The 13,452-nt window shown below is 39.1% G+C and overlaps 1 protein-coding gene across 2 annotated transcripts in view; it reads right to left on the bottom strand.

The window, feature by feature from the left end:
* LOC101987795 (solute carrier family 5 member 4-like) overlaps nucleotides 1-13,452 on the bottom strand; it is a 33,393-nt gene that overhangs the window by 3,705 nt on the left and 16,236 nt on the right. For both annotated transcript variants that reach the window (XM_005360215.2, XM_026785761.1), the window contains 6 exons: nucleotides 12,681-12,901; nucleotides 10,708-10,843; nucleotides 8,946-9,053; nucleotides 5,897-6,047; nucleotides 4,779-4,947; nucleotides 2,271-2,486 (listed from right to left, as the gene is read on the bottom strand). In XM_005360215.2, coding sequence (XP_005360272.1) covers nucleotides 2,271-2,486; nucleotides 4,779-4,947; nucleotides 5,897-6,047; nucleotides 8,946-9,053; nucleotides 10,708-10,843; nucleotides 12,681-12,901 — 1,001 coding nt within the window. The remainder of the gene's footprint in view (nucleotides 1-2,270; nucleotides 2,487-4,778; nucleotides 4,948-5,896; nucleotides 6,048-8,945; nucleotides 9,054-10,707; nucleotides 10,844-12,680; nucleotides 12,902-13,452) is intronic.

Raw genomic sequence — 13,452 nt, 5'->3', positions numbered from 1 at the left:
AAAAAAAAAAAAAATCCTATTGATTAGGTATAGCAGTTCATGCCTTTAATTCCAGCAACTGGAAGGCAGAAGCAAGTGGATTCCTGTGAGTTTGAGGTCAGCATACTCTGCATAGTGAGTTCTAGGATAGCCAGGGCTATTAGACAAACCCTGTCTCAAAAATACAAAAATAAATATTCTATTTGGTTCCGTTTCTGGATCCATCATACTTAGATAGCGTCTGTGAGCTGTTCTTGATTTCCACCTTTCTGTGTGCCTTTCCTGACACACATGCAAATTTCTACCAGCTGCTATTCTAGAAGTAAATTTGTTTTCATTTTAATTGCTATCATTTCGATTTTCGAGCTTGATCTGTTTGTTTATTAATACCAGCACTAGGGAAAGAGAGACAGGAAGATTATATGAATTCAAGATTAGCCTAATCTTCACAGCACGTTCCAAGCTAGTGAGGGCCAAATAGTGAAACACTGCAACAAATTTTAATTTTTCAAACTTAAAGGAAGTAACATATATAATATCATTTCTGGCCACAGATGCAAGTAACAGGATTAGACACAGTGAATAAATACTAATTTTGGGTCATTCTGATGAAACTGTTTTGAATACCAATACATCTTTCTATTTATAATGACAATGCTGTCAAACCTATGCAAATTGATCCATGATTTTCTTCAACTAGTTTGTGAGAATTTAGCTTTCTTGTTTGTTCTGGATATATATAAAAACTGGATGCTTTTATGTTATCTCTAAGATTCCCTTACCATATAATATAAACACTTAAGATATCATTTCTCATATTAATCCACTAGGGTTTGTTAACCTTCCTTCTTCAGAGCCCTGGAACTCTGACTTGCACTGGCTTCATTCTCGTCTTCCCCTGCTGCCTGGACTGTTTCACTGCTGCTTTGGGGGGTGAGTTTGCAGCAGTGCTCATGCCTGTCAGCCTGCTTCAGAAGTTGAAAGTTCGCAGGCTATTAGAACCAAATGATGATCTCATTCACCCTTGAGATGAGCTCTTTAAAAATTAGTACTGGTATAATTATTCCTACTGTCCTATGTCTTCATATTTCCATTTTCCTTGGGCGAATAGTGCTTTCTTGTGTGCTTTTGTTCAATTCCCACTACCAGATGAAAAGTATTTAGTAATGGATTCTGGTAATATGTCATTAATAAAGCTTTTGTTGTTGTTGTTGTTAACTTCCACATGTTTCACGTTCCCAAACTAGATATCTTGAACTGGCTACTCCTTAAGTATATATGCAAATGGGTACTACATTAAAGATTATGAAGGATAAGCACAAAATACATAGCTGTGTTACTACATGCTAGCAATAAACTGAAACAATGTGATTCAATAATTAGCATACGTATTTTTAAAAGACTGGTGTTCCCTGTTCTAAAGGTAAGTCTATTTTATTTTTAAAATGATATTATAGGGTAGTATAATATTTAATATTCTGATTGTTTTTTTCCTGATTCAATCACGTTAAGAACATTTAAATATAAAGTAGTACTTCCTCATTGTATATTTATTCTCTAACTAATATAAATCTATTTTTATAATTTTATAATAATTTAACTATTTTTCCTTAGAAACAATTGCAAAGAAACTAATTTTTGTAAACAAACATTTGCATACAAACTCATTTTGTGCATATATTTCTACTTAACTTACTAAAGGTAGAATTACTAACTCATAGATACAAAAATTTTTTTAATGGCAGATACAAGTACCCTCCTAGAAATCATAAAATTCACATATTCACCAATAACTGTGGATTTTAGAAATTTTTCCACTTTCTTACCATCACAGAACATTTTTTGGTCAATTTGAGTGACGAAAATGAATATCACACTTTCCCTGTTTGTGTCCCTGTTGCTGTGTGCATTTTATCTCCGTTCTCATTGTGGATGAGATCTGGTTTGTCCCTATGCTGGCCTGGCTCAGGTGTCTCTTCCGCTCTCAGGTGTTTTGTGGGCTCTTAGGCAGTACCAAGAGCTGTCACCCTGGTCTCCTGAAGCAGGGGTGTCGAGTTATCACCCCCACCCCCAGCTCCATTAGGAAGATTTTGAATTCCCAGTTCATTCCCTAATCTCACATCTCCGTTCCCTGGTGTTTCGCATGTGCTAAGTGCAAAGCTCTTGTTTATTGGATTCTAGCTCCAGTGTTACAGTGATTCCATTGACTGAGCCTGTAGAGTAGCCAGCAGTGTTAGGAACGGAAGAAATGTCGTTTTTAAATGAGCATGGGGATATCATTCATTACTCACGTGAACATCAGGAATTGGTTTCGTTAGGAAGGAGATTGCCAGGATGACTAGTATGGTAACAAAAAACACAATGATGGCAAAATACATGTAGTGCACTCCACAGATAATCTCTGGACAGTTACTGGGAGCCAAGCAACTCCCTGTTCCATATGCAAACTCTGCGATCATACGAGTAAGGCCTATCACAAATCCAACCATTAGGCCCCAGAATGCACCCTGAAAAAAATAAAAGAATAAAATCAATGCTTAGAAAACATGATATCCTTGAAGTAAGCACAGTTACCATTCTACCTGTTCCATCAAGGAAAAGTAAGTGGTAAGCATGAGGAGAGATCTTCAAAGCAAAGGAAGTTGCAGATACATCTTTACTAGTGGGGTGGTGTTGTTCTTGCTTCTCAGGTATCTGAGCACTCTAAAAAATATTTGTTTTGATTTATGAATATGTGTGTGTGCCTGCTTATTTGTAGGTGCACCACAAGTATGAAGTACCTGCAGAGGCCAGAAGAGGGTGCTAGATATCCTCAACTGTGGAATTGCAACCAATGGAGAGCTCCCAAGTGTGGGTACTGGAAACCAACCTAGGTCCTGTGCAGGAGCAGCAAGTGTTCTTAACCTCTGAGCCATCTCTCCTGCTCGTTCCTGTGCATTTCTTTCCCTTATATTCTATTCACTCCTGACAAGTAATATTTGTATACACTTGTCGCTACAAATAGCTAATATTACGATTCACATATTACAGAATGATTTCAATTGCTTAATTTTCATATCTGTGGCATCGCATGTTAATTTTTTTGACTCCAAATCTCTGCTGTCTACTCTAACCAAAGCTGAGGTCTTCTTCACTTTTGTTTTTTAGTCTATACATTAAAGTACTGAATAAGCAGATCTATGACTTATATAACTTTCAGGGCTGGTAATAAGCCAAAGCTTTTCTTTTCTCCCAGAGATCAACAGTGTTGGAAACACTTGCTCTAAGAAACTAGCATGGCATGGGGATTAGGAATATGAGCTTTAGACGGCAGAAAACCTCATCTGAATTCCAGTACCATACTTATTAAGTAAAACATAGCAGGCAAAACAGATATCAAATTTTCCATAAAATTTTTTAAATATTAAGCAGCATAGCTAGCACTAAGTCTGTTTTGCCTTTTGGCCCTGCCCCATCCAACATGGCGGAGGTATGTTTACTGACAGTTCTGTGAGTCATGCTCACTGACCCAGTACTAGGGACATAGTGGGTCTATGTTGCCATTAAGCAATTTGTAACATGCTGCTCATAGACCCCATTTAAGTGCAGAACCTCTTGAAAGAGACAGAGCTGTTTGTGCCATTAGCACCAGCATGAACCAGAAAGATGTTTTTTAATGAAGTCATGCATTTTTTTTGCTACTAATGTTGAATCAGGAAGCCTTCTCTTAGAGAAGCCACACCTCTGCTCACTGCCAGCAAACCAGGCCTATCTGAAAAAAAATGTGGCTACCAAGAGGCTGTACTTAACTCTATTTTTTGTGTCAAGAATTCCTTCCCAAGCTCTCTCAGTTTTTATGTGGGTGTAGTTGCCCCACGTTGGGTGCCATTTGTAGGCAGAGACTGCTCATTCATTTCCTGGTGGCCCAGACCCAAATAATAACACAGAAACTATGTTAATTATAACACTACTTGTCCAATAACCCAGGCATATTTAGCTAGCTCTTACATCTTGAATTAACCCATTTCCATTAATCTATATATTGTCACAAGGCTGTGGCTTATCAGAAAGGTTCCTAGTCCTTCTCCATTGGAAGCTACATGGTGTCTCCTTGACTCCGCCTACTCTCTCTTATTTCTGTTCAGATTTCCTGCCTGGCTTTACTCTGCTAAGCCATTGGCCAAAACAGCTTTATTCATCGACCTATAAAAGCAACATATATACAGAAGGACATCCCACATAACCTATAAGAAACAATCATTTATAGAATTCATTTAACATATTTGAGTTTCTAGTAGTATGGTAATTTTTTAAAAAACATTTTGTTTGTCTTCTATTTCCACACTTTTAGCACTTAAATAAGGTAGGTACAACTTTTGATTTTGTATTAACAGATTTTCATGATTTACTTGAAGTCAATACAGTAAAATTGTAAAGCCATAACCAGACCCTGGAGGTCTCTCTAAAATGTGTTTTTGCCAGCATTTTGCCATGACTGTACATAATTTGTGAGAAATGTAAGGAATTTTCATATGAATGGGCAGTATATGGTTACATACTTTTGTGAGGATTAGAAATTATGGTTTACCACAACTGAAATTGAAATGGCCTTATGTGACAGACATAAGTTGGACAGAATGCAGTAGTTTTGAGATAGAATGTCACTGTGTTCCCCACTTCTTAATTCAAGATGCCTTCCTGACACAAGCTTCTGACTAAGACTCTAGAACTCTAGGTGTGGACCACTAGACCTGAGTAAAAGAAATCTTCCTATCCCAGAAGAAGTTATTTTTGCCTCATTTGTGAAAGATTTTCCTTACCTGTTCATTGACTCTTTTATACAATATGCCAAGCATGAAGACAGCACCAATTGGAGGCCCAATGTAGCTAGAAAATGATGACATATAGTGGAATAGCTGTCCATTTTGTGATGCCTGTACCAATGGGACCCAGAGGATGCTGATGACAATTAGAACAATGGCAAAGAGCCTGTTTGAAAAAGACAGTGATTTAAAGATTAAACAAAGCATTATGTCTGCCTCCACGGTTCCTGCTCTTTTATTGGTTTTCCAAGCAAAGTCAAGCTGCTTGACCTTACATGAACCCACACCATGCCTAATGATTAATAGAAATGGGTTAAATTAAGATGTGAGAATTATCCAATAAGAAACTAGAGCTAATGGGACAAGCAGTGATTTAATTAATACAGTTTCTATGTGGTTATTTTGGGGCTAAGCTAGCTGGGCAGCCAGGATGAACAAGCGGCCCTCCTTGCAACAATATCATAGCCCTGTTCATTGATTATTGTATAGAAGATGTAAAATAGAAGATTGATGCAGTCAGAGATCCAAAGTAGCTAGAACTTGATCCTAGGTATTGGAACAATTATAAACAGTGATAAATAATATTCTGACTAAAAAAAACAAGGCTCAATTCCAGATGGATTAGTATAAGAATTCTACCAAACTTTCAAAGACTCTTATGACAAATACTTCTTAAATTATTAAATAAAATAGAAACAGAAAGAATGCTTCCAAACTCCTTGTATTGGCCAGGATTACTCTAATACCAAAATAATGTAACGACACAACAAATATCAAAACCCACAAACCAAAATTGCCAATGAACACAAATGGAATACACAGAAACTGCTAAAGGAAACACAGTTAGCTATCAGAATTACAGTGTAAAGTATATTCCATTAAACATGGATGGAGTTTTATGAAGATATGGTGTAAGAACAATGAAGGAATAAGTAAGTATGGCTAAAATGGTTATGTCTGTAAAGAGAAAGGTTAAATTGAACATTCCCTGATGATTCTTCCCCATTGTAGAGCTACATTTTTAGTTTCACTGAATACAGAGATGCAGGGTCTGTAGTTCCTGTCTACATCCACCCTCCTCAGAGGAGTCCTAGGCCGAGACCAGGTTCCCTCACCGTCCGGCTATCAGGAGCTCTCTCTCAGACGCCTTCTTCCTCATCTTGGTGTAGAGGTCCATGGTGAAGAGGGTGCTGGCGCTGTTGAAGATGGAGGTCAGGGAGCTCATGAGAGAAGCCAACATGACAGACAGCATCAGGCCTCGAAGTCCTGGGGTTAGGAGGGGTGAAGCCTGGTTAGGCAAGATGTCATGGCTTATGAGTGGTTTGCTACATTAAAGAGCCATGGAAAGACAAAACTGTCACTCACAGAGTTATTATGTAATTATCAATGTACATCATCACTTAATTTTTAAAGGTTCTTGGAGATTTAATCACTTAAAGCACACAAAAGGTTTAGAAAGTTATTTGCAACACAGTAAAGGCTCAACAGTGTATTGGATACAATGATTATTCTTATAAAGTTAATACATCATTACAGGATATTTATAACAAGGTTTAATCAAATTAACCATATTTGAATAGAGAAAAACAATGTAGTAGTAAAATTCTTGACTTTTAATCTGAGAATTTAATTTTTAAAACACAAAGCTATCATGTAGCTAGTTAGTTTCTATGCTGTGGGAAAGTGTTCTTGTACCCTGTAAAGATTTGTCACTTGTATTGGTTTAATAAAACACTGATGAGCCAGTTTTCAGGCAGGAAGTTTGGGTGGGATGACCAGACTAGGAGAATTCTAGGAAAAGGAAAAGCTCGGTCTACAGTCCAGATGCAGAGGAGGCAAGATGGGAGTACTGCATTGTGAAAAGGTATCAAGCCATGTGGCTAAACATAGGTAAGAATTATAGGTTATGTTGTAAGAGCTAGTTAATAATAATCCTGAGCTAATCAGCTAAACCGTTTATAATTAAGATAAACCTCTGTGTGTTTCTTTGGGACTGAAAAGTTGCAGGACCAGATGGGACAGAAACTTCCACCAGGCAAATGACTCTTTCATGGATTTATGCTTCAAAAGTTGGGTACCATTTGTAGATGGAAACTGTGCTTTTGTTTCCCAGCCACTCAGACCCACATAACCTCATAGAAACTATATTAATTACAAGACTTCTTGGCCGATGATTCAGGCATATTTCTAGCTAGCTCTTACATCTTAAATTAGCTCATTTCTATTAGTCTATGTATTGTTATATAGCCATGGTGTAACCTCATTTTCTACATATCTTGTTTCCTCTGTGGCTGAATAACATATGCTTGACTGTGCCTACTTTTTTATATACCTCTGTTCAAATTTCCTGCTTGGATTTACTCTGCTAAGCCATTGGCCAAAATGGGTTTCTATGCAGTTGGAGATGCAAGTCTAGAATACCTATCTGAAGAGAAAGCACTATGCAAATGAGAGACACATATTCTGCAGGGAGGTCATTGCAGATGGTGGAGTTGATGGTGTATGCCTAGTGACTCTATCTGGAAAGGAGCAGTTCTTGGGTCATGGGGATGGATGGAGTTGTCATCCTGACTCTTGTGTCTTCCCAGAGAGGGACTCTAGTATGCACCATGGAATGGGTAGACTTTGTGGGTTGAGTGAGGTTGGTGGTGGGAGTATAAGATGAATTCCTAGAGATGGGGGAGTAAGGGACCTAAGCAGGAGTGGATAAGTCTAGCAACATATATTTGGCCTCCATAACTGGTGCGGGAGAATTGTCTGTATTCTGTCAATCATGTTTTAAATAAATGCTGATTGGCCAGGCAGGAAGTATAGGAGGGAAAACCAGACAGGAAGTAGAGGTGGAAAAAGAGAACAGGAGTATTCTGGGAAGCAGGAAGCTCCCTCTGCCAGTCCAGCCCAGACCACCAAAGAAGCAACATATGACATGCCCCTGCTGTGAAAGGTGCCGAGCCATGTGGCTAGCTAGCATAGATAGAAATAATGGGTTAATACAAGCTACAAGAGCTAATAAGAAGCCTGAGCTAATGGGCCAATCAGTTTATAAGTAATACAGATGCTCTGTGATTTTCTTTGGGGCTTGCTGGCTGTGGGGTACCGGGCAGGACAGAAACCCCAACAAGCCAGCCCTCATGTTACACATACCAGACAGCAGCATGACAGAGTGGGCACAGAAGGCCAGGCTCTGGGTATGTTCTCCTTAGACAGGTCACAAAATTATTGCTTTTTCCTCTGGTAATCTGAGAATGATTCAGTGTATAAATTATGCACCTGAATGTTTACTTAAAGGTCATGAGCTGAAAACTACTTTGGAAGAGCGGAAATAATATGGTATCCTCTTTCTTTTGAGGAGAAACTCTTAGCTTGCTGAAGGCTTTGAGAACAGAGTGCTACTAGGTGATTTTGCTGACAAACCTTTATGGGCAAAATTGATGGTTTTGAACCATTGTGAGAGCTTCACACTTCAGTTCCTGTCATCCATTAATAATGGCTCCAGTCCTCCCAGTACAGGGCAGGATGGCATGCACACTACTTTGAGTTCATAGACTATATTCCCTTTATCCCAAATATGCTTGTTTGTAACAGGGAGAAGAATCAGCACAAAAATGTTAGACAAGATCCCAGACCATCCAGTCGCTCTGCATTATTCTCTGTTATACCCCCCACAGCAAGGATCACTTCTAGAAATTCCAATAATCTGAACCTCATGCAGCCTATTATATATACTGCAAGAATTATAATGAGTTCCAAGGTGTCGGGCAATTGTGCATACTTTACTGATCCGAAGCTGTGCCTGAACTGGTATGCACTTAGGTATGAAGCATGTAGATTGAAAGGTATTGTTACAAAGACATCAAGGTAAGGCTAACTTCTAGTCTCCTGAGTTTGCCCATTTGCAGCATTGCAACCTTTTCTTTGGCTAACAAGTCATTTAATGCTAATCGAGCTGGAAGTCAGCCTCCACCCTAAGCAGTATCCTCTAACAGATGTGAGCTCCTCTCTGAAATCTCCAGGCCCAGCCAGTGTGTCTGGTAGACTGTGACTGTTTCTCAAGAGACATCGAATGACTAGGACTGAATCAATGGAGGCTTACCAAGGATTCTCCCCCAATCCTTCCTCAAGACCCACGTTTCCCTCTAAGACATGGGATGGATGTTGACTAACCATCAGGCATCAGTTCCAGCACCAGCATAGGATAGGCGTAATTGGTGCAGCCAACTTCAGTGCCACACTGTTTCACACACTCAGAAGGTACAACGCAGGCCACCTTATCTGAGGAGAAACACAGTTCCGTAAGCAGGACTCAACTCAGGACAGTCTGCAAATGGGACAGAGGTAAGAGGCAAGATCATAGATACTAAACTAAAAATTGGATACTAAACTTTGTTTTTTTTAAATTTATTTATTTATTAAGGATTTCTGCCTCCTCCCCGCCACCGCCTCCCATTTCCCTCCCCCTCCCCCGATCAAGTCCCTCTCCCTCATCAGCTTGAAGAGCAATCAGGGTTCCCTGACCTGTGGGAAGTCCAAGGACCGCCCACCTCCATCCAGGTTTAGTAAATTGAGCATCCAAACTGCTGGATACTAAACTTTGAATTTGACACCATGGGTCTCATTACTCCTTGCTCAGCACAGAACTTCCCGTAATGTCTCACACTGGTAGCTTCCCTGGCACTGACCTGTGGGGCAGGGATGTGCTCTAGCATTAGGACAGACAAGGGAGATGATCCTAAGCTCAGATAAGAGGCAGGAGACTCAATTTTCTCAGAAGCAGTGAATTCCAAATATAAACAGCACCTCCTCCCCTCAGGAAGCTATTACCCATCAGGCTTACCCAGTTCTAAGCACCTATAGTGCTACTCATGAGAATCAACTGGGTGACAATTCAGTAGGTAACGGCATTTTCCGCTTTGAGGTATGCACAATACCTTGATGAAATTTTTACTTGGGGCATATTATGATTGTTTAAAAACTGATAAAGAACCACCTAAACCAATAATACTTTAGCACATTGACTTTTCAAATATTATTTTTGTTCACTTGTAATTCTTGTTCACCAAGAAAGTGTGTTCATGTATGCAGTATATCCATTTCATGTTGTATGAACACAGCTGTATGGGTATATGTGTCTATTTGTACTAGACATTAGTACTTAGAAATTAGTACTAATTAGTTTTTGCCAAACAACATGATTCCAAACATTGAAAAGGAATTTAATTTGGTGGTTGCCTCAGAGGTACCAAGGTGTGAGTGTGCTCCTCTGAGACCTTCTTGGTTAAACACATTGCCACATACAACCACAACAGCTTAGCTAACTCATCCTAGCTCAGTTCCACCTCATCACCCAGTGCACTTCTCAGCTATCTTTCATTACATCCACTCATGTGAACAGGATTCACAGTGTGGTGGTTTGAATGAAAATGGTCCCCGTAGGCTCCCAGAAAGTGGTACTAATGGGAGGTGTGACCTTTGAAGGAAGTGTGTCACTGGGGTGGGGTTTGCGGTTTTAGAAGCCCAAGCCAGGCCCAGTGTCACTCTCTCTTCCTACTGCCTGCCAATCTGGATATAGTACTTTCAGCTACCCCTCTAGCACCATGTCTGCCTGGATGCTGCCATGCTTCCCACTATGACAGCAATGGACTGATAGACCTCTAAATCTGTAAACCGCCCCCATTAAATGTTTTACTTTATAAGAGTTGCTGTGGTTATGGTGTCTCTTCATAGCAATAAAACCCTAACTAAGACACAGTGCTTCAAATGTCTACAAAGGGACAGGTAGAATGTATGTAATACAGAAGAGGGCCTAAGTTGCCAGTGTTCCTCCTCTGACCCTCCACCTCTCATTCTAACCCATCAGAGTTGCTCTTATCTTGAAAACCACAGACATCAAATGTAGAAGAAGAGGATGCATGCATCCATGGCTTGCCTGTGTACAGAATTCGGCTGATCATCCCTGGCATCACCATGAGGAACATGGGCAGCAGCTTCAGGTAGCCACAGAGGATGCAGGCAGCCTTCACATGAGACATGTTCTTAGCTGAGAGGCAGCGCTGCACAATGACCTGTCAGGAAAATACAACATACTAGTGCAACAATCCAATAATGACTTCAAAGAGGCTGAGAATATATTTTCAAGTTTGACTTTATAATGAGAAATCATATTGTTGGCAGTGGAGAGATGAACACGGATTAGAAGAGTTGACATCCTTATCATCATCCTGATTTTCTTTTTAAAGATTTGTTTTTTAATTATATTTACAGTGTGCTGCCTGCATGTGTGCCTACAAGCCAGAAGAGGGCACCAGATATATACATATAATTATATGTATAAAATGACAAAAGTAACATAATAAATACATTCAGCAAGATAGCAGGATACAAAATTAACAACGAAAATCTGTAGCCTTTCTATATATAAATGATAAATATACCAAGAAGGAAATAAATTAATCAATATCATTCAAAATTATTTTTAAAAAATCTTGGAATAAATCTAATGAAGTAAAAGGCTTTACAATGAGAATGTTAATTCACTAAAAAATAAAATTGAAAATTATATCAGATGTTGGAAAAACATCCTGTGCTCATGGATTGATAAGATTAATGTTGTGGAAAATGTCCATTCTTATATGTCCAATGAAATTCTTATTCAAATTACAAAATAATTCTTCATGGAAATTGAAAAAAACTCTTAAACTTAATATGAGAATAGAACAAAAAAAAAACCCTGAAAAAGAAAACACTGCTATAAGGTTTTGTTTTGATTTCAAGCTATTCCAGTGCTATAGTAATGAAAGCAGCATGGTATTGACATGAAGACAAGGTCGTTGACCAATGGGAGAGAATTGAGAGCCCACTTAGAGACCCACACTCACACACCCATGTGATTTTTTTTTTACAAAGAAGCCAACAATATACATTGGAGGGAAGGCAGTATCTTTAACAAAATAGATAGTTACATGTAGAAGAACAAAACTAGGTTTTTAATCTCCCACCCTGCACGAACCTCACTTCAAATGGATCGGAGACTTCAATATGAAATTTGCTATCCTGAACCCAATAGAGAGGGAGGTAAAGAATATGCTTGAGCTTTTGGCACATAAAAGACTTTCTGAACAGGATCCTGATCGTGCAGGCATACGACCCATATTTAACTAAGGGGACCTCATGAAATTGATATGTTCCGTATAGCAAAGGGCATCATAGCTAGAGTAAAGGGACAGTCTACAAAACTGGAAAAATCTCTATGAGCTGTACATCTGACAGAAAACTGATATCTAGACTATATAAAGAACTTGAACAACTTTAAACAGCATAGATAGATAGATAGATAGATAGATAGATAGATAGATAGATAGATAGATAGATAGATAGATATAAATGTGTATGTGAGAGAGAGGGAGGTGTTGGGACAACAGGAGATGGGGCTGTGTGGTAACTAAAAAGGGAAAGTTGAATTCTCAACCAAAAGAAAAGTCCTGAAAGTAAAAAGTCTCGAGAGAGAGAGAGAGACACAGAGAGAGAGAGATAACAAGCATTTGAATCAATTCCAACTTCCAGGAAAGTTAATGACAAAAACTCTGATCTCAGTGTGTCACTGTGCATTCGGAGAGAATCTATTTCTTCAGAAATGACAACAGTTCTGATGTGTCACAGAGGATACTAAATACAATGATTTAGGGATAAAAATACGTACTAAGACATCTAAGTGAGAGAGCTAAATGCATTCCTCTCTCAGGGGAGGGAGGAGGGACCAAAACATCTGTTTTCTAGAAGACAAGACATATAGAAGTGTCTGACACTTTAAATACTCTTTATGTGTACAAAATAGAAGCTAGATGCTTTTACACGAGACAAAAATAAACAAGCACAGTCACACACGCAAACATACATGCTCACCTGGTCTGCACACCAGTACCATATAGCTAAAATGCTCATTCCAAATATCAGGCCCGGCCATGGAATGTCTCCAGTGATAGGATCTCGGAAGATATGGAAGGAGTCCGGCTGAGGAGTGTAGCACTCGGGGCTGATGGTCAGGTTGTCCCCCTCGATGACAGAGGGGATGGCGTTCATGTACTTCTCTGTGAAGCTCTCATAGCCTCCGACTTCAGCAAATGCTAAAAAGGCATCAGATAAAAAAGAGAATTTCAAACAGTTCACCTTCACTGCAGGGAAGTTCTTGAGTTCTGCCTGTTAGCATGGTCATGTCTTCAGTACTTTCCCCAACCATCCATGCATGCCTTTATTGTTTCTCCTTTGGGATTGCCCATGGTAGAATATTGACGTTCACAGCCTACTCAAATCAAATAATTCTTTAACACTGTTTCTTTTTACTTAGTGAACTCATAAGCAAAAATAAATCTGACAGCTCCATTAAGGTAGCATTAGAAGCATTTGCCCTTCAGTGGGCATGGATCGTTGGGGAAAGTATAACAAATTCAGCAGCATCTTTTGAGTCTTCATCCCATGTTGTATCAGGATTTTTTTTCTTGGTATCTTAAAGGCTCTTTATGTATGTATTATGGCTTCTACTTTTCTATTTTTATGGGATTCTTGTGTGTAGGTATGTATGGATGAATGTGTGTCTCTGTATCTATACATGTGTGTGTTTGTATGAATGTGTGTCTGTATCTATACATGTGTGTGTATGTATGAATGTGTGTCTCTG

The sequence above is a fragment of the Microtus ochrogaster genome, linkage group LG2 (assembly GCF_000317375.1).
Source record: "Microtus ochrogaster isolate Prairie Vole_2 linkage group LG2, MicOch1.0, whole genome shotgun sequence".
In the NCBI taxonomy this organism is placed as follows: Eukaryota; Metazoa; Chordata; class Mammalia; order Rodentia; family Cricetidae; genus Microtus; species Microtus ochrogaster.
This window is presented reverse-complemented; position numbering and strand designations above follow the sequence as displayed.